General features: G+C 56.6%; 9 protein-coding genes and 1 pseudogene across 9 annotated transcripts, besides 1 other annotated feature; all 10 read right to left on the bottom strand.

Moving 5' to 3' along the window:
* Positions 1-222: 222 nt before the first annotated feature.
* LPMP_301700 (hypothetical protein) lies at positions 223-1,398 on the bottom strand (the record flags this gene model as incomplete). Its single annotated transcript, XM_010702893.1, has 1 exon — positions 223-1,398. The coding sequence occupies one exon, from the start codon at positions 1,396-1,398 to the stop codon at positions 223-225; it is 1,176 nt and encodes a 391-aa protein (XP_010701195.1).
* Positions 1,399-2,002: 604 nt separating this feature from the next.
* Positions 2,003-2,374, bottom strand: LPMP_301690 (hypothetical protein; the record flags this gene model as incomplete). The annotated part of the gene is made up of 1 exon (XM_010702892.1): positions 2,003-2,374. One exon carries the CDS (start codon positions 2,372-2,374, stop codon positions 2,003-2,005), a length of 372 nt encoding a protein of 123 aa, XP_010701194.1.
* Positions 2,375-4,250: 1,876 nt separating this feature from the next.
* On the bottom strand, positions 4,251-4,958 carry LPMP_301680 (small GTP-binding protein Rab28, putative; the record flags this gene model as incomplete). The annotated part of the gene is made up of 1 exon (XM_010702891.1): positions 4,251-4,958. One exon carries the CDS (start codon positions 4,956-4,958, stop codon positions 4,251-4,253), a length of 708 nt encoding a protein of 235 aa, XP_010701193.1.
* Positions 4,959-5,471: 513 nt separating this feature from the next.
* Positions 5,472-8,048, bottom strand: LPMP_301670 (hypothetical protein; the record flags this gene model as incomplete). The annotated part of the gene is made up of 1 exon (XM_010702890.1): positions 5,472-8,048. The coding sequence occupies one exon, from the start codon at positions 8,046-8,048 to the stop codon at positions 5,472-5,474; it is 2,577 nt and encodes an 858-aa protein (XP_010701192.1).
* Positions 8,049-9,334: 1,286 nt separating this feature from the next.
* LPMP_301660 (hypothetical protein) lies at positions 9,335-10,393 on the bottom strand (the record flags this gene model as incomplete). Its single annotated transcript, XM_010702889.1, has 1 exon — positions 9,335-10,393. One exon carries the CDS (start codon positions 10,391-10,393, stop codon positions 9,335-9,337), a length of 1,059 nt encoding a protein of 352 aa, XP_010701191.1.
* Positions 10,394-11,422: 1,029 nt separating this feature from the next.
* Positions 11,423-11,779, bottom strand: LPMP_301650 (annotated as a pseudogene).
* Positions 11,780-12,783: 1,004 nt separating this feature from the next.
* Positions 12,784-12,933: a repeat region.
* Positions 12,934-13,373: 440 nt separating this feature from the next.
* LPMP_301640 (heat shock protein 33, putative) lies at positions 13,374-14,855 on the bottom strand (the record flags this gene model as incomplete). The annotated part of the gene is made up of 1 exon (XM_010702888.1): positions 13,374-14,855. One exon carries the CDS (start codon positions 14,853-14,855, stop codon positions 13,374-13,376), a length of 1,482 nt encoding a protein of 493 aa, XP_010701190.1.
* A 1,203-nt stretch (positions 14,856-16,058) lies between these two features.
* Positions 16,059-16,508, bottom strand: LPMP_301630 (hypothetical protein; the record flags this gene model as incomplete). The annotated part of the gene is made up of 1 exon (XM_010702887.1): positions 16,059-16,508. One exon carries the CDS (start codon positions 16,506-16,508, stop codon positions 16,059-16,061), a length of 450 nt encoding a protein of 149 aa, XP_010701189.1.
* A 1,225-nt stretch (positions 16,509-17,733) lies between these two features.
* LPMP_301620 (hypothetical protein) lies at positions 17,734-18,120 on the bottom strand (the record flags this gene model as incomplete). The annotated part of the gene is made up of 1 exon (XM_010702886.1): positions 17,734-18,120. The coding sequence occupies one exon, from the start codon at positions 18,118-18,120 to the stop codon at positions 17,734-17,736; it is 387 nt and encodes a 128-aa protein (XP_010701188.1).
* Positions 18,121-19,280: 1,160 nt separating this feature from the next.
* Positions 19,281-21,371, bottom strand: LPMP_301610 (hypothetical protein; the record flags this gene model as incomplete). Its single annotated transcript, XM_010702885.1, has 1 exon — positions 19,281-21,371. The coding sequence occupies one exon, from the start codon at positions 21,369-21,371 to the stop codon at positions 19,281-19,283; it is 2,091 nt and encodes a 696-aa protein (XP_010701187.1).
* Between the last annotated feature and the right edge of the window lie 4,915 nt (positions 21,372-26,286).

The following is a 26,286-nucleotide window of genomic DNA, read 5'->3' as shown; positions in this document are numbered from 1 at the left end:
CCGGGGCCCGCCGCCCCCGTCCCGCCGGCGGGACGCCCGGCCCCCCCCCCGGGGGCCCGGGGCCGGGGCGCCGGCCCTGGCGGGGGCCGGAGCGGCCCCGCGGTCGCCGCCTGCGGAGGGTGCCTAGCGCCGCCCCCCCCCAAAAAAACGCGCTGAGCCGCAAACGGAAAGCGGCACGCCCGCCCCTGCCCCAGCAAAACAGACGCCGCGCCACGCCAGCGGCTAGCGTAGCAGCGCGGAGCGGGAGCGCAGCTCGAGTCGAATTTGACCAATGACCTTTTCTTCCTCCTCGAGGTCGCGTTCGACTGCCGCCTTTTTTTTGCGATCCGCCACCGTACGGGTGCGTGTGCGCTCGAGACGCTCTAGTTGCTTCATAAGTTCGTCGCGCTGCTGACTGTGCTCGCGCAGGTGCGCCTCCAGCTGCTGTGCCGCGGCGGCCTGCTCCTTCCGAGCCTGCTGCTGGGCTAGGGTGATTTCATATGCCGCGGCGGCCCCTCGCTGACTGCGCCGCGTCTGCTGACCAAGGGGTGGCGGTGCCTCGCCGCGTGGCTCGTAGCCTGTGCGCCCTCTCTGGGGCAACGCCGTTGTCATGATTGGCTCGCCATGCCGATCATACGAGCCACCACGGGAGGTAGCGTGAACTGCTTGCGCGTGGTGTATTTGCTCCAGGGCACGGAGGCTGGAACTTCCGTCCACTGACGGCGCACGCCATGCGGCTGACGGGCTCTGCTCGAGGCTGCGTGACTGCTCAAAGGACGTGTCGGGTGCTATAAACTGCTCCTGGGAGGCGTTGGGGTCGCGTCGCCGCATTCGTGGTGCTGCAGCGAACGGTCTTTCAGGGCTTGTGGAAGTGTGAAGACTGCTCGTCTCGAGCGACATGGCGCCGTGGCGGTGCGCTGCAGAGCTGGCGCGTACCATCATCAGCTTCAGCTCCTCCTCTAACGCCGACACCTTGTCCGCCAAGACGCGGTTACGTTCCTTCTCTTGGTGCATCTGCCGCTCGGCATTCTCTTTTTCGAAAGATAACTTGCGCACGCGCGACTCCAGTTTGCTCTGCGCGGCTGCCAGGCGGTTGTTGTCGGCATTGGCTGTCGTCAGTTCAGCGCAGAGCAGTTCAATGTACGCTTCGTACTCCAGATTATCTGCTTGTGTGCTGCCGCGCCGCGAGCCGTGCACTGTGGAGAGGGGGATCTCCATGCTGGCCAAGCATCCACTCTTCGCCGTTTCACTGCTGCCACGCCACGCTGAGTTGAAGACGGCGGCGGGGGAAATGGACGGGAAACGTGGCCGAGCGTCGGCGGCGGTGCCGCCGCCATCACCATCCGACATGATTTCGGCGTAGCAGATGTCGTCGTCGCTGTCCGCGAACGGATTGTCGTAGTACTTTGCAGAAAACATGCTTCCCGCAAGAGGACCTGTACAAGAAGAGAGGGAATACAGAAAGAAAGCGAAAAAAAAGGATCTACATACAGACACGGCAGTGCGTGGCTGAAGTGTTCGTTCCCGCGCAGTGTATGATCGCGAAAGGAGCTGGGCTGGAGGTGGGGCAGGGTGGGGGCGTGTGTCGAACAGCAATAATGATGGTAAGACCTGTGAACACAGTGCTGACTTGGTACATAAAAGCTGTGAGGGCAGCAGAGTACAGGAGAGGGAGAGAGAGAGTACCCCCAAAATGAGAGCAGGCTCACACACTCCCACTGAGGGGGGGAGGGGGTACTTGTGTCACAGCAAGAAACGAGTCTTCCACCCACAACTTGTCACCCAGAGGAGGGGGAAGTGTCACAGTGTGTCTGTGTGTGTGTGTGTGTGTGTGCCGAATCGAAGTCGAGGACTTGTGTAGTGTGTGGCTTTGTGCTTGTCCACCAAGCACAAAGCCACATGTTCTCAATTGGGGTGTACGTCGTACACCACCAGAGGAAGCAGTCATGCCAGTCACACACGCAAGCATGTCGGAAAGGCATTAGAGTTCAAAACAACAACAAAACACCGGCAATATGGAGCACTACGTTGGCGGCGGCGGGAGATTGTAACGAGTGATCAGCATGTCAATGGTGTTCTGAACCATCTCGAGCTCGCCGCGTAGCTTGGCAGCTTCCGCCGCCTCCCGCTGCTCGTAGTCATGGTGGTGGTGCCGAAATGGCTGGTCATCCACGCCGATGCTGTAGCGTGGTAGTGGCAGACTTGGCGGCATCCATCTGATGTACGGGCCAATTCCTGTGTACGGCGACGGTGCGAAGGGTCCGGGATAGTAGGCGCCGTAGGGCATTGGCAGCGGGTCCGTCTGTGTTCCCACTGTCGACACTGTCTGAGTTCCGCGGTCAACCACCATCACCTCTACCGCCTCGTAGGCCGAGACGCCGTTGAAACCCTGCATGGTCTTTTCGATCTCAGGCAGCTGGCTGGAGTCGGTCACCGTGTCCATCTGGGTGACCGCATTCAGTGGTCCTGTCAGCGCACCTGTCTGAGAGCCCGCGTTGGTGCCGGTGGAATTCCCACCAGGCAGCAGAGCGGGTATCCATGAGGACTGCGGCACGGAGTGAGCTAAGGGCGGCGTTGCGCCGAACGGGAAGCGGCTGCGGTCCGGCGCCGCAGCTACGGAACAGGTGGGGCTGCTGGGTGACGCGCTTGACGATGCCGGGGGCGTGGCTTTGGCAACAGCATCCGCGCCGAGGAGACGCATCATTCTGTCGCGAGTTTCCTCCTGCCTTCCATAAAGGCCGCCGGGCGGGTGATTTGCTGGCCGCAGTGTAATCGGTGTATGCACCGAGGCGAGGCTGCCAGACACGGACGTCTCACCGCCGCTGTTGGGCGAGGCGCCGACCACGCGTGACACAGTGGTGCGCTCGCCGTCTGAGGTGCTGGGCGGGTCGCCATCGCCACTGGCAGCGAGTTGCACCCGTTCGACGTCATCTTCGGAGGAGCTGTCCTCAAGCCACTGATCTAGAGTCTTCATCATCATAGACAACAAGGAGGGGTGCGTGCCTAGGCGTGTTTGTTTTTGGGCGTAGCTGCGTGAGTGAACAGACTCCCCTGGCCAAGCCTGTTGGCGTGTTGTTGCGAGACTCACTCGCCGGCGCGCCTGCAGAAATGTCAGAGGAAGTGAGAGTCTATACACGAAACAAACGGGGCCCTCTATGCGTACTCTCTGGCGGGGACGCAGTGGTGTGACTCGATTTTCTCACACGGCACACCACGGCTTATAATACAGTGTGTCGGGTTCTCTCTTTTCCTCACCCAGGCGCTGGGGATGCGCGGTGGGTGTGCCAGTGCGTCAGACGTGCGCTTCGCAAGGAAAACTAAGCCATGTGTAGGGAAGCACAGAAGACAAGGGAAAGAAGAGAGAGAATACTCGTGCAGCTGCTGCGCCGACACAGCGGGGGAGTTGAGGTTGCACGCATCTCTCCCCACCTTCCCAGCAAGCAGGATGAAAAAAAAAAAAGGGATGGACCGGTGCAATTGCCCCGCCTCCGTGTCACCACCTCGTCCTGTTGTATGAATTATGGATGCTCTTCATTGATAGAAAGAGGCGCATAAAGGCAGCAGTGGAAAGCGGCAGAGGAAAGGCGCGCGACAGCAGCAACAGAAAGGCGACTGGATGGTCTGACTCAATCTTGCTCGGGCTTTTTTTTTCTGTTGACTAGTGCATGCACGCACCTACGCGTGCGGTCGGCCTGCACTCCATTTCCACTTTAGGTGTGCGTTGATGACGCAACATCCGAAGACACAGCCCGCACAGGCAATGGACGCACTTGGGTCAGGAGCAACAAGGAGAAGGACGCATGTATATCCCCTCCGTGTCGCCCTCTCCCCCCTCTCTCCAAAAGGCGGCATCGGTTAGCGCAGACGGGATCACCACTGACCACCCCATCTTACAGCACAACATGCACAAGAACACACACACACACACACACACGTCCCGCAACGGTGAACAAGAAAAGGGGCAAAGAGAGAAACGGAAAGCAAAATAGCGAAGGAAACGGGTGAAGAAGAAGAGGGGAGCGTCACTCAGTCAAATCACAACACAGAAAAGAGCAGGCGAAGAAAGCAAACCGCACAACGCTGTTGCGTAGGCGTTCTCTCCTCTTTTCCTCCTCATTCGCGTTCCGCTTTGCCGCTGCGATACGTTGTTGCGAATGTAGCGACAAGGTGAATGACCAACAGCGGTGACACTGCAAGCAGAAAAGGATAAGGTTCTCTTTTACATGGTCTCCATGGTCGGCGGGCAGCATGAACGGGCCGCTCCCCCTTCCTCACATGAGGCTGCAGTCCCCATTCTTCCGTTTGTGTTTGGACTCGCTGGTCGCCTGCAGTGCGAGCGACCGCGGCGCCACCTGCCGCCCCTCTGGTCGACTCGCCACATTCACTTCGACGCGATCTGTCAAGTCCAAGTCCTGCTGCCTTATCGCCACCCCGGCCAGTGTTGCGGCGATGCGAGTGAACATGGAGTTCACCCCCTCTCCAGACTGTGCCGACACGGTGCAGTGCGGTATGCTGAAGTTCTTGCTAAAGGCAGCTTGATGTTCGTCCGTCACCTGCCGATTGGGCAGATCGACCTTGTTTCCCACCAGTATCATCTTGGGCTGGGCCACACTCGACGCCTCTGCGAACACCTTGTCTACGGACTCCTTCCACTCCCTAAGATCCTTGAAGGAGTTCAGGTTGGTGATGTCGTATACGAGGCATACTGCGTGGCAGCCATAGATGTAGTTTGCCAACATTTTGCCGCCGATTTGCTGCCCGCCAATGTCCCACAGCTGCAGCGTCACAGGGGAGTGGCTGTGCGGCAGCTGGACCTTGCGCGAGTAGAAGTCCACTCCGATGGTTTGCTTGTAGCTTTTCGTGAAGCCGCTATCGCAGAAGTGGCGAATGAGGGAGGTCTTGCCCACGGCACCGTTGCCCAGCACCACCACCTTGAACTGCGTGGCCCCCTCATTGGATGAATCGCTGCCGCTATCCATTTAAGTGGTATGTTGGTGGTCTCGGTCTCTACGTGATGATGTGGACGATGGCGTTTGTAAGTGAGAATGCGTGTCAAGTGCTGCGGTCAGTCGGTCCAGTAGCGATGATAACGAGGCATCCAGGCTCCTCTTGCAATGCACAGAAACCCCCAAAGGGACGAGCCGCAGAGCGAGAGCAAAAGAGGAGAGAAAAAATGACGTTGACTAGACTCTGAAGCGCATTCAATGGTTTACTCCATCGCTACCGCGGCTTCCCTGCTCTCAACGTCTTCATCTCCTTCGTACGTTGTTGTAGATTGCACTTGGGCAAACATGTAGAATGCCAGAGGAAGAGAGAGGGGGCGTTTCCAGTGACGAATCCGTTCACTTGTTGCCGTACTCCTTTTCTTTTATTTTTGCGAGGGAGAGGCGGTATGCGTGTCCTCGGCAATGCACTCGAAGCACAAAGTAGCGTTAGCAGCAGCGTCGTTCTTCCATCTTGAGTGCGCCACCCCTTTCTCTGTGAGCTCCCTACTAGCACGACGTGGCCGACCGCGATGCCCGAGCGAGCCAAGCAACCAGGACGAGGAGAAGCCCACCGGCCTTGTAGGGACCCAGTAAGTGGAAGAATCCGCGCATGGCGTCGAGCAGGAAGGATAGAGGCACACCGAGCACAAATACGAGACAGCCCGCTATGGCCAAGGCGAAGAGCAGTGTCAGCTTGAGCCCGATCATGAGCGCCATGAGGCAGAGGCAGCTCAGCAGCGAGAGGAGTATCAACGCGAGCGCCTTCTGCAGCAGCAGGATCTTGTCCTTCAGGGTAGCTATCTCCAAGTCACGCTGTTGCAGCAGCGCCCGCGTCGTGATCAGCTCCTTCTCCAGCTCCAGAATGCGAAGCTTGTCAGTCACATACTCGTACTCGTATTCCTTCTCTGAAGCTGGGGCGCTGACGGTATGCGGTGCAGCACTGGTTGGCGCGGGTGGCAGCGAGATCGTAGTGGAGGCTATCGCTGGAGATAGGGTGATTTTCTGTGGGTTCGTTGAAGACGCTGTAGTCACTTGTGATGCACTTGATGTATCGTCCTCATCCCCAGTCCCAGGCGTGCAATTCGCCCTTCCCCCCGTTGCAGCCCACTGTGCCAGCGATTGCGGACCGCCAGGCAACGACTCCCAGGCCTCGACCAAAAGAGAGCGACCACTTATGTCGACGAGGTCGTCACTGTCGCCGCCATTCAAGCCGACAGAAGTGCAGCCACTCATCGTCGACGCTGGCGGTGATGAGGCAGGCGTTGCGTGCTTCAACAGCTCTGACCTTGTCGCAGGCAGCAGCACCGCCACGGTGCCACCGGCGATGTGGCGCTCAACTGTGAGCACACCGGATGTCCACCCTTCGTGTGCCATCCGCACGACTTGCGTTCGCACGGCTTCCTCCAGAGTGGCGGCATGGAAGGTGTGGAGCCGCTCCACCATCGCCTCTACAAACCCCGGTGTTGCGTAGATGACGCGGCTCTTCTCAGCCTGACTTGTCAAGAGTCGCTCTAGCAGGAGGCACACAAATTGCCGCCGCTCAGCACGTGTGTACGGCATGAAGGGGAAGAAGTGATCCACGCGGTTGACGAAAGGCTCACCCATGGTCTCCTGGCACACCCTCTTGCATTGCGACTGAAAGAGCGCCCGTATCCTCTCTTGATCTGCCGGCGACGCGTTGAGGTAGAGACCCTCACGAGCCACAATGCTCTCCGCCGCAATATTGCAGGTGAGAATAAAAGTTGTGCGCACGGTGGAGACGGATCGACTCGCTTCCTTCAGGGAACGCAGCACACCGTTCTTTTGAAAGGCGGACAGCCACAGATTGTTGATAGCCTCCGCCGTGCTTTTCTCGAACTCGTCCAGCACGACGACTGCGTCCGGGTGCCTCTGCAAAGCAGAGAGGAGGATACCGCTGCCGACGTGGGCGGCTGGCGGGTCGACGAGAGAATAGATGCTGTCTTTTGTGCAGAAGGACGGCATGTGGATGTACACCATCTTGCCGGATGTCTCGAGCTCTGGAATCGGAAGGCCGTGCAGCACACTGGCCACCCGCTTTGCCAGCTCCGACTTGCCGTAGCCAGAGGGACCAAAGAACACCAGCACTGTCGGCTTATCGGCATCGAAGACGCCAGTTGAGAGAAAATGGGTGCGCAGGGCAGCCCAGATCGGGCGCTGGCCAACGTACTGCGAGGCCCCGGCCGCCCACCTCTCGCTCAGGGTCGCAGCCTTGGCGGCTGATCTATCTTGCGGAAGTGATACCCGATTTTCATGCATATACCGAAGTGTAGAGCGAAGTTCTTCCCCTTCAGTGGAGAAGCAGCGCGCGACGTCGGCTTCGTGCTGGCGATGCACGAGGGCCACCTCAAGCTCACCCGTCAAGGGCCAAAGAGCGGCCAGTGTTGACGACGAGGACGATGTCGGACGAGGGATGGAAACAGTAGCAGCACTGTTCCCACTGCTATCGCTGCCCCCCAGCACCATCATCTTCTCAAGAACCTCCAAGTGTGAAACGCTGCGCGCGGCGAGCTGTGGATGTGATTCTATCTTGCTGGCGTACACAGCGAGCACCAGCACCATCACCACCGCCAATATAGGACGCTGTTTGAGCGCCTCAGCGTTGTTGATCTTCTCGTCGTAGAGCTCAAAGGTACATGTGCCCTGCATGGTAGAGGTTCCAGCGACACCTGCCGTGTCAGCAGCCAGCACACCTTCCTGCTCCAGTAGCTGTTGCGTCAGGCTCACCATGTCGGCGAAGGTATCTAGCGACAGCTCTTCTTCGTCTGCGGTGGTTGCAGCGGCGGTGGATCTGGAGCCACGCTTGGAGCGGTCGACGATGCGCATCTTCACAAAGCGCGCCAGTCTTGCGGGGCGACTACGCGGGGCGCCCCCGGGACCCGCCCCCACGTCGTCGACAGTGTGACCCCCTGCATCTGGTCCGGCACTGCTACACAAGTACGTGCTCTTCATATTGCACTCTCTGGGGTGTTGCACATCTGCCACCAGCTGCACTAGCCGCTCGACGCGCTCACCCAGCACGCTGGCCGAAATGGCTCCTCTCCACCACACGCATAAGTGCACCATAAGTGTCACGGCAGGCACGTGCAGCTGCGCTGGGGAGAGGGCAGCGCATAGGTCGGATGGGGCGCTGCTCGACCTCACTCCGTGCGGCTCTAGCACCGACAGAAAGGCTTGCCACTCTTGAAAAGAGAGACGGAAGCCCCCCGCCTTGGTTCGGCCCACCCGTTTGTGCTGTGGCGCTGCGTCGCGCATGCTGCAGGGTTTCCCGCCGTCTACACCGTCATCGCCTTGTCCGCCTGTCGTGTTAGCTGCCTGCTCGGCCATGTCTGCCGCCATGGCCACCTCGAGCAACTCCGACCACTTCCGGTGGAGGAAAAGCTCTTCTTGCCGGGACAAAGTAGTGCCCATCCTCTTGATTTTAGTGTGTGCGTGGTTAGCGGGGTAGGCATATATGTGTGACTCGGTGGTGCTGGCGGCAAAAATGGTGTCCGTGCTGCAGTATTGCTCATATTTTTTTTTCTGCTTGACTGAGACGGTGCACCCCCCCACACACACACACACGCGAGAAGGAAGGAGGAGCAAGATGCATGGGACGGCAGGCGGATGTAGAGTGCGGAAGAGGGGCAGCACGAGACAAGACGGAGGGAGACCCGTGCGTGAGGCGTGCGCGTCTACGGGCTGCACGCTTCAAGCAATGCGGCAAAGAAAGAGTGCACACACCCACGTGCGTGCGTGAGTGAAGAGTCGAAAAGTCACCTTTCGCTCCCTTCACGCGAATGCATTGACGGACTCATGCATCACCACGGACATGATGTGTTTGTTTGTGCTCTCCGGCGCGGTGGCAAAGAGAAAAGAAGTTGTTGTTGAGGCTGCCATGTTACTTTTTCTGCCTTCTGGGTAACAGCATCGAGGCACTGCTGGAGCTTCCTATACATGTGAGCCACCGACCATCCTGCATCTCATCTCTCGATCTCGTAGCGTCTCACCGCCCCCTCCCCAATACTCCCAGTGTGTGCATTGAAGCAAAGGGCAGGGGTAGTCGTGGCGGCGAGAAAGCGGGGCATGGCTGACCGCTGTCTTTCGCGCTGTGCTGTGCCTACGACACACCCACAAAACGCAGGTAGCGTGGCATCGTGAAAAGAAAATCATCGACTTGGAGGAAGGGGAGGGGAAGACAGCGCGAGTGTTTTGGACAAGGGGCAAACCCAATCGCAACAGCCAAAGAAGCAATTCAAAACAACGCTCGCGGCGTCAACCCTGCCACACAACTTCCAGTAGACAAGCAGACAGAGACACGGCGACAAACAGGCAAAGTCACAGCAGCCTCCCCCCCTCCTCTCCATGGCACCTTACGATGATGTAGGGATACTTTCCGATGGTGTTTGCTGACCTGCCAGCTGCTGTTGGAGCCCCTGTTGTGGATCGCGCCGTGCCGCTTCCAGGCCGTACTGCGAGACCATCAGCTCCTCCTGAAGCAGCTGAAACCTTTCCAGCTGCTGGGCAGTGGCGTTGGCGGCCGTTGTTAGCTGCGCTTCTAGATGAATCCTCCTTGTTCGCAGTTCCTGCATAGCGAGAAAGAGTGCTAGTGGGATACCATTGCGCCGCCCAGTCGCAGCAGTCGATATTCTGCTGTTGCTGGCAGTCACCATCGCAGGAGACACTACCGCACACGGCGCTGGGACGGCGCTCTCGGCATTTCCAGACTTTGCCAGCGGTGCTGACTTTTCCTGAGCTGCACGATCTGCCACCGTGGCCGACAGGTCACCGGCAACATCTGCATCAGTGCCGTCCATGACGACTTCCACGGATGACGCGATTGGGGGTGCGTAGAAGAGTAACTGGAGCGCTGCCGACACCTTTGCCCGCTGCGCTGGGGAGAGTTGTAGCAGCGTCTGCTCAACACTTTCGAGGCCCGTTCCTGAGATTCCACTGACAGCGTCGCCGCCAGGGCTCGCGGAAAGCGATGCGATGTCTGATCCAGAGCACCGCTTTGTCGGAGTGGTGTTGGTTGATCGGGGTGCACTGCCGACTGAATTGCTCGTCCGTTGCGACGACGCCTGTTGCTTGGCCCTATACTGCGCAGGGAGCTCGTCTGGGTTTGCTGCCCAGAGCGCGGCGGCAGTGTACGTAAGCTCCTCCAACTCCCGCTTCACGGTGTCCACCTCGACTGTGTGTTGCTGGAGGGACTGCTGCACATGGCCCATCGCAATCACTGCGTCATCCACGCGTTTCGCCCACTTGTGCTGACGAAAGGTCCGAGGGCTCAATGTGCTGTCGACGGAAGTGGCAGCGGTCTCTCCTGGTCGAGGCGTCGCGACATCGCCGGCACTGCGCTTCGTCAAGGAAGCTTTCTTGACCATGATGCGCACCTTGAGGTGAAAGTAGAGGAATGAGAAGAGTGTGAGCATAAAAAGAGGGCATGAGACACCCAGCCGTGCCAATGCGCACCGAGACACACGTAGCGTTGGCTTTTATGCGTTACAACGATAAGAGAACGCACGTGGGGCCATTTTTTTGCGAGAGGAAAGAAAAAGGGATATGCCTCCATTGCCCTGAATGCGAGAGTATGCAGCACAAAGCGCCACCACCAGAACCAGCGCATATCCACCTACACTCCGCAGCTCAGGGGACTCACCGCGCCATTTTACGACTGCACTACGAGCACCACCAGCTCAGCAGCCCCCTCCCCCTTTCCGACATCATTGACTGCTCCTCGACCCTTGGGAGAGAAGATGGAATAGGAGAAATGAAAAGCGCACACCTAAGAGCAGGTAGCGACACCATGTGTCGACGCTGTACGAGGCACCGAGCGCTCCTTCTCTGCACCCTTGTCTTCCTGCTTTGTTGTATGCTTGTGCGTATTTTTGACTTGATCTGACGTGATTTGTGTGCGTATGTGCGTATGTGCGGATCGATGCTCACTGGATGGAAGTTGGTTGACAGGATGCAGTTAAAGGTGTTCCAAAGACTAAGACTAAGAATACTAATAAATGAACCCAGCATGAGAAAGTCAACACAGAAAAGGGAAATCACCAAACAGGCATCCGAAGTGCGTGTCGAAAGAGGCGCAGGCGGACGTAGAGGGCGATGTTGGGGGCGGCGTGGTGCCCTTTTTGCATTTTTCTTCCGTTTCTTACTTGTTTGCGCGACACTTTCGTTTGGTGACGTCGTTGTTCCAGTGGGTGCATGTGGTGCACAGCGCTGTATTGTCGTTAGTATCAAACGTGCTTTGCTCGCTGCTGCTTTCTTTTACGAGTAATAGCGGGAGCGTGGGTAGGGGGGGGTGCACTTTCATACCCTTTTTATAGTCCCCCCCCCCCCCAAAAGAAAAAAAATAATTATGAGTCACATTTGGGGGGGGGTGGGGTGGAGGAAGTCAAAATAGCTGAAAGAAGCAAAGCAGAAGCACGACCCTAACTCCTCACAGACCTGCGCACCTACAAAACAGCATGCGCGGTGCTCATTTCTTCCGTGACGACTGCCACGCGGCGCATGAAGGATCGTTGAGAACGTGTGTGTTTACGACGCAGCGCTGCCACTTCGCTCTCCATACAACAACCGAACATCATTGGAAAAAGACGCTTCAGCTGCCAACACACATTTGGCGTGCTCAACTTGGGCTCCTCAGAGAAGTGCACCATCGCCGTGCTTGGCATGACTCTCTCGCACAGCTCTGGAAGGTGATGGCTATCTATGAGCCTCTCCAGCTCCTTCACAGAGACACTGATGCCTCACGCCTTGCCAGACGTGGTGAAGTCGAGAGTGAGACGAACAAACGTTAGTATCAGTCGCATCACGAAGAGTGGATGGAAAACTAGCAACTCGTGCTGCGTTCATTCGTCCAGAGAAGGCTCCCCAGTGGAGGCGAAGGGCCACCTCTTCTTCATTTTTTTTTTCCTGCATGCTCAAATGCACCTGAATCGGCTTGGCCGCATTGGACGTGATCAATCGCTGGGTAAGTTGTGCACGTGCACACGTATGGTTTGTTCTACAAATCAAGCATTAAGGTTGTACTCTTCTACATAGTTGGTCCGCTGAACCCTGCCGACACGTTGTCGCATAGCTTTGAGGAGTAGGAACCAGGTGTGGGGTTGTCTTTCGTTCGCCCGTAGGCGAACAGCGTGGTGCTGTCACCTCTGAGTGGCACCTTTTCTCCGCTGTTCGAAACCCAGAGAGAAGTCCCCGGAGGACTGTCGGAGACGCAATACGAGTTAGAGGATCGTTGGGGGGATGGTCCGTGCTGAGTCACAGAAAATTCTCTAACGAAATGCGACTGCGGCATCAAAATACGCCGAAAAAGCCTGCGCTGGCATTGCCGAAGAAAATCCTGTTTGAGAGGCAGCCCTTTGCTCACCCGGTTTGGCGGGAATAAATGCAGCTCACGTACTTCCCCTGCACGCAGAGCCGTGAGTTTGGCTGACTCTGTTCTCCACCTTCCTCCTCCTCCTCTGCGCTGAAAATTCGCTAAGTGAAGATCGATGATCAGCATTCAAGCCAGCAGGCCAGCTCCTTGCCAAGTAGTTCTCCTATGTGGCTGTAAGTACTGGTGTGTGCAAACATGCACGTTGTGGCGTGGGTGAATGCGGGCTCGCACGTATCGAATGGGGCTGCTGCGCATAAGCCAGAAGGGTTGATTTCTGCAACCCAGCACTCACGTCTGCATTCTGCACGTGCAACCATGGTGGAAAGCAAAAACACGGAAACTGGCCAGTTGCGCTGCACGCGGGAATCCATCACCCCTTTTTTCTTATCCTCCTTCGCACCGTGCCCACTCTCTCTGCCATACAACAGGAGGTTACACCACCACCCCAGCGCCCGACCCTGTCACCACCACAGGTGGTGAGGCAGTGGCAGGGATAGAGGGGCTACTCGGCCTCCTCACACAGAGCGGGGACACTGGTGCCCGGGATACCACCCGCTGAGGTGTGTCCCCTTCCCGTCATCATGGCGGAGATTAGCGAGTCGTAAAGCAAAGCGGCGGCAACTCCGCAGAACGAGTACCGAAGCTCCAAAAGAGGAAAAGTACTGGCGGCGGAGGGACGAGAAGGAGGGAAGGATGGAAACGAAAGAGAAACAAACGACATTACCGCACTGCGACAACCATGCCAGCATTGATGGCGTGCTGTTCCACTACGAGCAGTGTGCAAGTGCATGATACCTCATATTCGTTCAAGAGAGTGTTCAGATGCGATGCGCGTACGGCACTCTGCTGGAAAGTGCTTTGGCATCGTTGTGATGCTCTTGGCCCATGCAACTAGAGTGTGGGTGGACGAACATTTATAAACGAAACTGTGAAGTAAAAGGCGTACGCCGAATCTGATAGAGTGTCCAAGCACTCTGTGAGGGAGAGAGGAGAGCAGCGGCTTCTCTTCTCCGAAAGGAGTGCCATCACTGCGACGACGTGATAGCCGATCGAGCTGTCTTTTTCAGCACTTGACACTCCACGTCGGCGAGTTTGTGCTGCCTTCCACAAAAGCAGCAGTGAACCGTGTGGCCGCTCTCCCTCAAAGACTCCAGCGTACTGAGGGGCGCGGAGGCGAGGGAGTCGATGATCTGCTGCTTTGAGCAGCGGCAAAAAAAGTCGATCCCCGTCCGCGCCACTTCCGTTGCCGCGAGGGGGGTCACAAAGTCCTGCACCCCCAGCGCTCGCCGTATCGGGTCCACCACCGCGGCCACCTGTGCCGGATCATCGCTGTATTGCCGTGCAGCCACCGCAACTTGATAGGCACCTTCGTAGTCACCAGAAACCAGCGACAGGATGTGCTGGCACGTAGTGTGCCTCTCGGCGCATCGATCTACCAGCAGCTGCAGAGGTGAGGCGACCGTTGTTTCGCCGTCAGACGGTACGCACAGTAGCGCGGCGGCCTCCATCACTACTCGGGTCAACTGGTTCACCTGGTGTTCTACCGCTCCTCCAGCGGCCAGCGGTGTCACCATCACGCCAAAGCTAAGTGGAATTGCATGCCGAAGCGCTCGCTGAACGTCCTGTGCCTTCTTTTCTTCGTCCCTGTCACTGCACACCTCGTCGTGATGCCATTCAGAAACGGCAGCAGTGTTATCCGCGTTCAAGAATCCCTGGGCCAGCAGCGTGGCCGCATCGATTCGGGACTGCATCCACACCGCCGAGACGCTGCCGTCGGACCGGCGCAGGTAGTTGTAGGCGTGTAGGCTGCTGTTGTAGGAGAAGAAGCTCTTCCACGCCTCCAGAGGCGCCCGGCCTGTCATGTTAGGCAGGTGCAAGGAGAGCGGTATATCACTGCCTTCGCTTGCACGAGTGGCAGCGGCAGCGATGTTGGAAGCAGTGTCGGAAGAAGTCTGCAGGAGCTCAGCCAGATCAGCGTGCACGACCGACGAAAAGGGCTTCTCCTGGCGATACAAGACACGGTTTACGCGCAACGGAAACGTCGGCAGACCGCGTGCTTCCAGCTGTGCATTGTACTCGGGCCCCAGGTGGCACCGACACTCCCCCAGCGCCAGTGCTTCCGTCAAGATGGTGGCCTCCTCCGCGGTGAATCGAGCCTCCACTCGCTCCTCACCCTCTAATGCGGAGGCAAGTAGGTTCGTAAACGTGAGCTGTGTCCCCAGGAGCTGCAGGAAGTCAAGATGAGCTCTCGTGCTCCGCAGCAGGTCGTGCCGGCGAATCGTCTCAGCCAATAGGTGGCGGGTAGAGCAAAAGGAGAAGCGCAGAAGTTTGTCGGAACTGGGCACACGCAGCGTAATGTCACGCGTGCGAAGCGCGTGCCTAGTGCTGTGAACAGACACTGGAGAATACGACATGGGTGTGGGCGAGGAAGAGGTAGGGGAGGTGCCTGTGGCTGCACCTGGAGTGACCACCCTGGCCACACAGCGCAGCATGGCCCGTGCTCGCATTACGTAGAAGAGGGAGGGTGTCAAAAAGAGTGTTGGTGGGCTCTAGGCAAGATGGCGCTGTAACTGTCCGTGAGATTTTTAATGAAGCGGGGCAAGGTGTTGAGGGAGGGGAGAGGCGCTGATGGCGGTCTCAGGGGGCTGAGTGCGGCGTCTCGCTCTTCTTGACGGATATGTGCGTGTGGAGGAACTTTTGCAAGGAAGCAGAACACTTAGCGGAAGTCAGAAATGAGAGGGGAAACGAAGAATGAAAGGAATGAAGGTAGCCAAGAGAACACGCGATAGTACAGGCGACCAGCCAGCACATAAGCTGCATTGTGCCTTATCCTCGAGTAGACATGCAGACACTCATCCGCACTACGTGCGTGTCGTGCACAAAGAGGGAGGAGAGAGGAGTAGCGGACTTTGCCTTTCAAAGGCTTGCACAACGCATAGAAACATAGGCAACTACGCTTTGTGAAAATAGCCAACACAATGCTCCCCCCACCCCCGATAGAATAAAGCGCAGGACAGTTCGCTTTGTGCGAGCACTGCCCTTCTTGCCCCCGCAGCACGCACAATTTGGCTCTCCTTGGCTCGCTGCACTCAGGGATTGGGGTAGAATTCTGCTTTTTTTGTCGTTGATCTCTTCACGTGCTTCTTCGGACAGAATCGAAACAAATTAGTCAACGAGCCACACATCCATACACGCAACTACACCCAAACACTAATCAGTCAGCTTTGCAGCATCCACAGGCACCATCGCAAGAAGTGGAGGACGCGGATTGGCGATGCCATTGGTGGTAGCCGCGGACAAAAACCGCCAAGGTGCGAGCCGGAAACCCTGGTCCTCTCCCGTTAAATCTCTCCTTCCCTGACCATGGCACCGGTCACCGCCGATGTGGTATGCCGCTCGACGACTTCCATAACCCGCTATCCACAGACCCACTTATCCTTCACAGATATAAAAATAAAACATTCCAGCTCATAGCAACACCGACAGACAAGAGAGCGCAGACACACCCACACAAGCAAACAAGCAGACAGAAAAAGAGCATCACACTACTTACCATGACACCAGCGCAACTAGGCAGAAGAGATGCACACGAGAGAGCAAGAGAAACTGAGCAAATGCACTCGCACTCATCAAAGTACAGTGTGTTCTCTCTATTCATTCGCTTCTTGCGCTTTTCATGCTGAGTTCGTCAGATAATCCGCTCGAGCTTATTAGTAGAAAGCGCCGCTGCTGAACTCCTGGTAGGTCGGCGGTGTGTTGTCCATCCAGTCCATGGAGCTCACCGGCAGCAGCTCCATCCAGTTTAGCTTCACAAGTGCTACGAAAAAGGCGATCAGGCAGCAGCCAATGAAAATCCAGCGGGCCTGATTCACGGCCGATCGAATTTGTCGGTCAGTCTTCGCGTCCTCTTCGAAGTCAGCAAACATCTTGCCAACACCGAATATAGACTGCAGTGGGTTCACAACGGCCATGCCGACAAACATGATCGAAAAGATGCTGACCTCATTGCCTACCATCCACATCATGAAAGCGGTCATGGGCAGTTGCTTTAGGGGCTGAGTGCGGATGTCACTGAGGCGAGCCATGACGCGGTAACGGGTAATCTCCTCATCTGTCGCCTGCTTCCCCGCAGCGCTGGCATTTGTCACCTGAGAAGCCATGCCCTCAGAGCTAAAGGAGACGAAAGGGAGGGAGGGAGGGGGGGGGGCGGCGGCGGTGGTAGTGGTGGTGGCGATGAACGGTCCTACTGGTGTGGTGTGAATCTGTGTGCAGTAGGCTGGGAAGAGGGAAGAGCAGATAACCGTGTGTTACGCGCACCGAGGTGGAGATGGGTGGGTGTGTGTCAGCGGGAATCGCATGTCTGATTGGGCAAGTCCAAAACGCGTTGGCAAGGAAGAGGGGAGATAGAGAGGGAATCGGTATAGTCATGGAGGCGGAGCACCTGGAGCAACGATCACGCGGGGACGCGTTGGTGGATGAGAGTCAATCGCATGAAATAGGGCTACCCTATCGCGAAAGACGACGAAAGAAGCGGAAGATGTGGCGTGAGGAGCACTGATACGGCGCTGCTTCCTTGAACCCCCTCTACCGCTGTTACATCTCCATCAGATACACAGAAGGATAACGAGGCTGGAGAGAGAGAGAGAGAGAGCTGAAGGACACAGGCAGAGTTTGAACCCTTTCGCGCAGCATCCCCCTCCACCACATACCCAATCACTTCCCTCTCCGTCGCTGGAGATTTTGTCTTCCCACAGAGGTTCACTTTTCTGTTTCGTATTCGCTCAGCCTCACTGTGGCATCCCATACTGAACGGGGTGATGGTAACGACATTGAAGAAAACGTCATCCAGGCAGAAGCAATCCATGTCATGCGTGTGCATGACGACACACACACACAAACGTAACAGCAAAAGTGGGTATACATCCCGGCACCGCCCTCCTTTCTTTCGCCTTTGCACAAGCGCACGCGCAGTTCCCCTGCTATGAGAAAGGCACCAGAAAAGGAAAAGAGGAAGAGCGCACGGCAGTACTGCTCCCAAGCAGAGAATGGAAACAGCAAAACAACAAACAAACGATTCGCCGCTGCCTGGCAGGTGGAGTCATGCGAAAAGAAAGAGATCGCTCAACAGAAACGAGAGAGGGAGAAGAGGAAAACAAATCATTCGAGAGAATCTACACAGCTCAAGTGCGTACCTACCGTCTCGACCTCCTTAGGAGGACTCCCACAAGCAAGGAGCCTCCAGCTCTCCTGCGGTCCTGTGCAGGTGCGCACTGCCCCTGACTTCCCTTTTACTCCTCTTCCTCCTCACGCGCTCATTGCCGTTTTTTTTTCTTTTGGTTCCGCTTCGCTCCGTCAATGTCTTCTATTTTCTACCTTCGCAGCAGCTTAGAACGGACCAATACGTGTGTTACCGGGAATATCCGCCAAATTGCTGTTCCAGCGGTATTTCTGCGGACCCACAACAAACCACCAAAAGAGAAAGCCAATAAAGGCCCCAAAGTAGCGCGCGCCGCGAAAGTCGGAGACCATGATGACATCATCAATCGAGTTGCGGAAGCGCCAGCGGCCGTACTTCTTCACGTTACAGTAGTTGTTCGCCCAGGAGCCGAAGCACAGCATGCAAGCACCGCACATGAGGCAGGAGCCAATAATGCCGTACACACTATGAAACTGACGAACCGGCATAGCTATGGCGGCGGAGGAAGTCGCAGTCGCCAGAGACGTGGCACCACGCGTGGGGCGCAGCACTGATCTGTTGAAGCAGCGTCGCATTTTCCCTGACAGGCGTAACGCACGAAAAACAAAACGGGGTGAGCAAAGCGAAATACAGAAGGCCGGATAGCCACGAAAGGGCGGATGAGCTAATCGACGGTACGCCTACAGGGTTGGTAGGCTGAGTGAGAGAGAGAGACGCAGCTTTGAGCAGAAGGAGTCCACCAAAAAGGAACACGGTGACACGGGGCTTGAACTACGAGGAAAACATGAAGTAAAACGAAGGAGAGAAAACTACGAGTAGGCGCTTGATATCGATCAAAGAAATAACGAACTATACACGAGCCGCCGACGACGACGACGTCTGATAAGCAGAAAAAAAAGAGAGACACACTGCAGCAAGGAGATGTTGCGCCACTTGCCTTCAGTGAAGTGATAAATTTGTCGCCTCACTTTCCTTTGGGGAGGAGAGAGGGGTTAAGTTGTTGTTTTTTTTTCCTCTGCTTCTACTCTTGACGTGTACGTAACGAAGTGGGTGCCCGTTGTTGAGCCTTTTCCGCACAGAGCAGCAAGCAAAGCCGTGAATGTGTGTGTGTGTGTGTGTGTCCATGACAACCGATCATTCACGCACGAAGAATTAAAAAGAAAAAATGGACAAGCAAATTCCGAGATGAGAGAAGAAAGGAGGAAGGGGAGGTGATAGGTAGTACACAAAAAGGGAGCGACGGAGCGGAAGCCCAAGAGGGCAGTGTAGTGAGGATGCCGCATGAATGTCACCTCTGTCGGCGGGGGAGTACTGCGGTGCTTTGGTGGATTTCATCAAACGCAGCGTTGTGAAATCATTGGTAGAAGTCCTTCCCTCGTTTTCCTTCTGTTCCAGAGGCTCTGTTCGCTAGGTGGATACTGCTTCAGTATTCAGTTTCAGTGTGAGAGTAGTGTAGTGCGAAGGCGCAGGCTCTCTTTCGCTTCCTGTTGCTCCGCCGTAGGGAGGTAGCCGGACACGGATAGAAACAACGAAGGGAAAGAGGGAAGTACCGCAGGAGAGGTGCAGTAATAACCCTTCAGGCAGCAGACTGACATGGTGGCTACACCCCTCCCTCTCATGCGGGAAACAACCTTCTTTCGAAAGACAGGCAGCACCAACCTCAGCAGATCCATAGGAGAGCGCGCGCGAGAGAGAGTGTGTGTGAGAGCAGCGGCAGAGTAGCCCTCGTATTTTATCATCGTCGCCCCTTCGGTTGTTGCCTCGGCGCCACGCGGGGCAGCGGCGAATGTAGTCGAGGATCTCTTACACACACCTCGTAAGGTTCGGGGTAGTCCTCCATCTCCTCCACCAGCGGGCGAAGAATTTCTGCAGCAAAGGTGGTGCCGCTGCTGTCTTGTGAGACGGACCGGGAGCCAAACCGCCCCCCTGTGCTACCGCTGCGGGCTTGGCGCACGGACCGCGGTACTCGTGATGCGCGAACGGTACCGCCATTATCGAGTGAAAGTAGATGGGCCCGCTTCTCAGTGATGGCAAGGTGAAGACTTCGACACACAATCCGGCGCTGCTCAGCCGGCAAACTGGGCACAAACACGCACGCCTTGGCAACCATAAAGCGCCAGAAATCGCTCGGGTGCAGGGCTACCGCCGTGGTTGGCTTTGAGCCAGCCTCCGATGCCATCTCCTGCCGCATCACCTCGGCCGCAATGGTGGCGCTTACAAAACGAGCCTCTTCGCCCTCTTCGTCGGCATCTCTTCTAGGAGCGGTGCTGCGATGGGGCAATTCGAAACTGCGGAGCGCCCCCTTGACGTGGGGCTCCTGTGAGAGCACAAACGCCGGCAACTTTGCCAGTACGGCGACGATCTTGACAAAATGATAGCTGCTGATGAAGACGCGATCTTTCCTGGCCAGGGCAACGGCGAGGCCCCAGGTGATGCGAAAGAGCGTGTCTTTTTCGTACCACAGTGGGCGTCGTCGAGCAGGCGCAGGGGCCAATGCCGATGCAGCACATTGCCCATTGCTTTCAACAGGCCCGCTGCGGCAGCTGTAGTGCCGCGCCGCACCCGATGGTTGCAGCTGCTCCTGTCGCCCGTACGGCGGCCATAAGAGACGCAGATGCACACGCAGCATGGCGTAAGCGTGGACGATGTCGGTCATGCGGAGATCGCGCCGACGCACTGCGACCACACGAAACAGCTCCGACACAAGAAGGTACTGAACTTCATTTGCAAGCTCACTTATCGGCACAGTTACGCCCGAAACCTCCGGAAGTGCTAACCCAGATCGAAGATGCGCAGGCTCGCGTTGTTGGCGTAGTAGACGGAGTTGCTTGGTATTCCAGACATCTTCCAGCACGTCCTCTGTGGCGTCGCGGGCATGCAAGACGGCGAGCACTTCCAGTCCCCAGACTGCATCGACGCCGGACGTCGGCCCAGGCAGAAAAGCAGTGCCGGGTAATGCCGGCGTATTCGTTGCCGTCTGCACAGCTGGTGGTGTGAAATTTTCTGCACGAGGGCTTAGCTCCACAAAAAGAGAAGCAAGCCGCTCGAGTGCCACGCTTGTGAGAGCCTCGCGGAATGCGATGAGACTCACCGGCGTGGGTGCGGCGTCTCTATCGCTTTCGTTGTCTTGTCGGCGCTCCCAGTACTCCAACTCTCGCACCAGGTAGCCGAGAATGCGGGTGGTATCAAGGCTTGAGGCAACCGCGCGCTCCGTCTGCAGCCCATGCAACATGTTTCGCATGTCGCGTATGCCAAGGTGCAGACCGGCATCAGCGAGTCCGATGTCTGCCACAAAGCCAAGGTCACGCACCCTCTCGTAGCAGCAGGCCACCGCACTGCTTGCGTGTCGGCTCCAGAAACTGCGGAGCACTTCGCGGCCCTGCTTCCGTGGAGCAGGGTCGGTCGAGGAGCTGTACTGGATGCGATGCTCCTTGCATGCAGAGAGAAATTGCGAAAGAGTGGTCACCTGTGGCGCGCTGACCTCGCCTGAAGGTCTCCTGCTTTCCTCATGCTCAGTGGGTAAGGCGGTCGAAGCAGAAGTTCCGGCAACACTGCGGTCGGCGAAGCATTCGCCGCTGTCTTCTGTTGCAGCGACGCTCCGCATGCGCTCCACTCGCTGCGGAAGCTCGCGCAAGTACGCTGCCGTGGATGCTGCAGTCACCGCTGGTACCTGGTGTGCGCGCGTCTCTGCCGGTTGCGTCATACACTGCTCCAACAACGCAAGCCTCTCGAGTTCCCGCTGCGTCTGTGCGGTGCCGCCATGACTGCGTCGAGCAAGAGCCACGTGACACTGGCGAATGCACCACAGAGGATGAGTGGTACGCATGTTTTCGACCACTTGCCTTCAAGGTGGTTGAAGTAGTCACGAGTCTACGAGAAGCGCGGGCACCAATCTGCGCAGGGTAGTAGCCAGAGATGGCAGGCTCCCTCTATACAAAGGATGAGCGAGAGCGACTGAGAGCTCTTCGAGCATTGCAGCACCTAGAGAAGTGGACGCAAGTGAGATGGTGAGCACCCGCCGATGGAAGATAAAAGCTAAAAATCGAGTGAAGGAGAGAAAGTGAGAGAGGGACAATGAGGCGCTCAACTGTATAAAATGTGTCAAACACCGAGAATGATGGTCCACCCCCCCCCCACACACACACGTACATCACTGTGCTCCTCAGTGCACCCTTCCCAAGGATCACCAATGCACAACCAAAGGAGAAGCGCACACGCACACCCACAGGGAAAGTCCGAACTTTTTAACTTGTGAAACGCTGAGGTGCTCTCCTCGCACGCAGTTCTTCTTGTTGCGGTTCGTTCGTTCGTTCGTGGGCCAGGGATGGCACGTGACCAATACCGCGCACGCGTCAGGCAAGAGAGATGACAATGCCTGTTACCATTGGATGTGGATGGCGACCAAAGAGCATCTTTGACCTCTTTGTCTGTTGCTTTTCTCTGTGCGTGCTCGAAGTCACGTTGGTGTCGCCGTTGCATTCAAAGGAAAACAAAAGGAGTCTCGGAATCGGGCGGGGTCGAAGAGGCAGTCGAATACGTCACGCTCCACAGAAAATGCCCCGTTTGGAAAACGGCTGACGCGGTGTCATCCGCGATCAATGGCAGCTGCTAGGCGTTCGGGCCCACTTGGCCTACACACACCATAAAAACATAACGCCGCAGCGGGGGAGGGCAGCGTTCATGGAGAACAAGTCCACTCTTCAGCGGCTTCGATGCCTCTTCTGTTTTTATTTCTGCATTCCTTCATTCTCGCTTAGCCTCTGCCAGCTCCGCTCATCTTTCCAAGGACGCAAACGACGCACGCACGTCCACTCCGACGCCGAATGTACACAAGACAAGGGATCGCATCGCTGCAACTGCTTCATGTCACGGGGAGACACAGACGGGTGCAGCATACGAGGCACACTGTGGCAGAGCGAGAGAAGAAGATGAATGAAGCGGACAAGAGGAAAGGGGAGGAGGGAAACAAAGATTCAAGAAGATGAATATGTGCAGATGTGGGTGCGTGCGTGTCGATAAGAGAAGAAATGGAGAGGGGGAAAAGGACCAACAACAACGAATCCAAGAGAGAGGGAGAAGCCCCTTTTCAAGCTTCCAACTGTCAGTCTGCGCTGTACAGACCGGGTACGTACCTCCTCACCGACCTGTTCCAGGTTCGGAGTAAAGGCTGGAGAACGTTAGACAAAGGAAAAGAGAGCCGACACAAAACAACGCGAAAAGCAAACAGGTCGTTACGCTGACTTGCTCAAGACACGGGCAAAGAAAAAAAATAGCAAAACCGAAAAGCTCGCCCCTTCGGCTTTAGGCTCGCAAGCACACGGAAGAAACCACTGACACGACGCGCACCAACGTCCACAGCCAAAGACCATCAGAAATTTGAGAGACATTTGGGGGAAGGATGGGCCCTGGCCAGCCGTGTGCCAGTGGTGCTTGTGGGAGGTGATCTAGTAGGCGCGCAAAGACATACGGTGAATGACAGGGGTCAGCGAAAGGGGGGTAGACGCATGGCTTTTCGTCATCGTAATGCCATGAAAGGAATATATATATATATATATATATCGGCATAGGAAAGTGACTGCACGGTCTGGAGAGTTGGCCGTCTGCAAAGGGCTCCGCTTGCAGAGAAGAGGAGGCAAAGGATGCCATGCATCTCAGCCAGCCTTAGCTAAAAACAAAGGAGAGAAAATTAATGCCGTGATGAATTTTGTGCTTTTCCTTTTCTTTCCGATGCTCGCCGCGCCAAAGACGAGGAGAGAGAAGAGGGCGCATCTGCGATGTGGGTTAGCTGAAAGGAGGGGGAGGGTTTAGCTGGGAGGGTTTAGCTGGGAGGGAGGCGATGGTGTAAAGCGGCGAGAGTGTGCGTGGTTGGGTTTGAGGTAGTAGAGTGACCGTCGTGAGATCGCCAGAGAAAGACACGAGCATCGTAGTGCCGTTAGAGAGAGGGAACAGGGAGAGAGAAAAACACTGGCACTAGGGCGGTAGACATCCTCTGCACGTTTGCTACCCCAATCACCCTGAGCCACTCGGAGCTGGTAATTCGCTTCTCTTCAGAATGTGTAGGTGGTGAAATGTACAAGGCAGCCTGGTGCCCTCCTCCCCGTGTCTCTGCGAGACCGCCGTGCAACCCTGTGTGGAGCACACAATCGAGTTCCCTTCCGTGTGTCCAGTGTTTTCTTCAGTTTGTGCAGACAATCACGCACCTCTTTTGTCCGTTGGAGAGGCGGTCATTGCCGTCTTTCAGCGATGCGAACAGATGAGGAGTCGCGCGTAGCTGTTTCGCTCAGCTTTCTCAAAACCAAAGCGCAACAGCAGGCTGTATTGCCGACAGAGAGGCCGTCTCATCAAGGAGGTAATCAAGGGTGGTATGGCGAAGGCGCGACAGAGACGATGTCGAACGTCGTGGCAAAGACAAGAAAGTTGGGTCAAAGTAAGAGTAGGGAAGCGAATACTCGGCATGAGGGAAGAGCAGACAATGTGCGCCTGCTGCAAGAACAGCCTTGTGCATTGATGAGAACGCCTTCGCGTAGCAGTGCTCGGCCGCTCGGCAACATGCGGACCACACGCCCACATGTATTGAATTCTACGAGCTGCGCAAGAAGCGTGTGTTGCACACCCGGCGCCTTCAAGATGCGCGTGGGTGTGGCGTGAGCACTCTCGACGCGATACACTGAGCCCAAGGCTCCCCACCTAGACTTTGTTCCTCTTCGTGCTTTAGAAGACTTCAGCGTATGCACCTCTATGGAGAAGAGAAACAGGAAAACAGAAGAGAAGAAAGGGTGTCTCTATCCGACACCTCTCGCAAGTGCTTCAGCACCCATGAGGCACTGGGGAGCGGAGAGGAGAGAGTCGTCCATGTCCGTGTCCTTGTCCGTGCGTGGGTGCTTCTCTCCTGTGCAAAGGTGTGCACTTCTCCACCGTCTTCTTCACAATCCGCAGACAGGGGGAGGGGAAAGAAGCCGTATCAGTGGAGGCACGGCGAAGCAGGAGAAAACACACGACACACCAGTCGAGGCAATGGGCTGACCACACCCCATCATCACACCAGAAGAGGGATTTAGAGACCCAAGAGGAGTAGGGAGGGAGAGATGAATGAAAGGTAAAGTCTTCGGGGCAGACAAGAGAAACGCCAAAGGGAAGGGGGGACAGCGGGTGTCTCCTTGGGATGCACGTGTGCAATAGCGTGTCCGTCAGTTAAGGGACAGTGCATGCAGAACGCGAAGTCCAACTGAGGTGTTGCACGGTATGGAAAGAGGGCAGGCGGAGGGCGGCACGACAGCATGACAAGGCAGTGCCACAACAGAGATGGAAAAGAATGGAAACAGGAAGCACCTCTTTTCTCATGAGCGGGTCTTGCTTCACTGAGAACGCACATGAGAGCCTGAGGCTTGGTGAAGCTCTTGCACAACGCCAGCCACTTTGCTCTTGCTTTTTCACAGGAAGGGATTCCTCGTCTGTGGACAGAACGTTTGCTGGCACAGCCGGCGCGTGTGCCCCTCCCTTCCCTCCCCCCTCTCTCCAGTTCCGTCTGTTCGCTGCTGGTATAAAGTCACGGGGAAGGAGTGGCAGAGAGAGAGAGGGAGAGAGAGAGAGACGGGGGTGGGCGCACCGTCTCTTCACGCCGACACAAAAGCGCCACCACGCAGAAATGCACACGAACGCGCAGGGCGTACGAATGCAAAACGGCCCTCCCCCCTCCCCTCCGAGGCGAAAAAAAAAGGGAGCACTGAACGGGGGGGGAGAGAGACTCTCTGCCAAGACGAATGCTACACTGCCTGCCGCCACCCACGTGACGAGGGAAACAACATCAAATAAATAATAAAAAAAAAAGAAGGAAAAAAATGAGGATTGAGACGGGGGAGGGAGGGGGGATACGGAGTGGCAGCAGTGGCGGCACGCAAGAAGACATGAACCCAGCGAGCTCCCTCGCCTTATCCTCCGTCTTCTGTGACCACTGCAGCTCTTGTGCAGCCCACAAACCACCTCTGTATTCCTCTCTCCCGTATTTCTGTTTCCTTGGACTACCTCCCCCTTCCCTTTCTCTCCTCCTCAATGCCTTGTTTTCTGTCCACGTATGTCGGCGGCACGTTGCTCTGCTGCGTGTGTGTGTGTGTGTGTGTGCGTGAGTGGGTGCAGAAGAGGGCAAAGGCGTGACCTGCAGTGAGCCGTGCGCGCGAAAGACACGTGCGCGGCAGCGGTCAACACAGCAGTGCCGAGCAACGTGGGATACGTACTTGTCAAGCACTGTCCTCTCTGGCGCATAGCGAGTCCACTTTCTCCGTCTCTGGGTCACCACCACGCTGAGACGTGAGCAACCGCTGCCGCAGCAACGGCAATCTGCACCATAGCGAACGTCACACGTCGCACAGGGGTTGGCACGCACACACGGACGCATCCACACACTACACTCATTTTAGCGAGGGAGGAAGGGAGAGGGGAATCGCGAGGAAGCGGCGCAAGGAAGAAGAAAATTGATAAAAAAAAGAAAAGGTAGGCGTGCCTTGCTGCTCCATAGTCTATCGTCCATCAACACGCCACCGCCATCACGCAGCGGAAAACAAAGTCGTCGTAATGAGGCCAAAGGACGGCAAGAAATACGCATGGCGACGACCTGCGATAGGGAAAGGGGTGAGTGAGTAGAGGGGGAGAGAGAGAAGGAAGTCGCAATGACGTAGGGAAGTAAGGCAAGAAGAAGAGGTGGCAAGACGAAGTCGGGGTCGTTTGAAGAGAGGGGCAGCCACCAC

The sequence above is a fragment of the Leishmania panamensis genome (genome assembly GCF_000755165.1).
Source record: "Leishmania panamensis strain MHOM/PA/94/PSC-1 chromosome 30 sequence".
NCBI lineage: Eukaryota > Euglenozoa > Kinetoplastea > Trypanosomatida > Trypanosomatidae > Leishmania > Leishmania panamensis.
The sequence above is the reverse complement of the archived record's forward strand: the minus strand, read 5'-3'. Positions and strand labels throughout refer to the sequence as shown.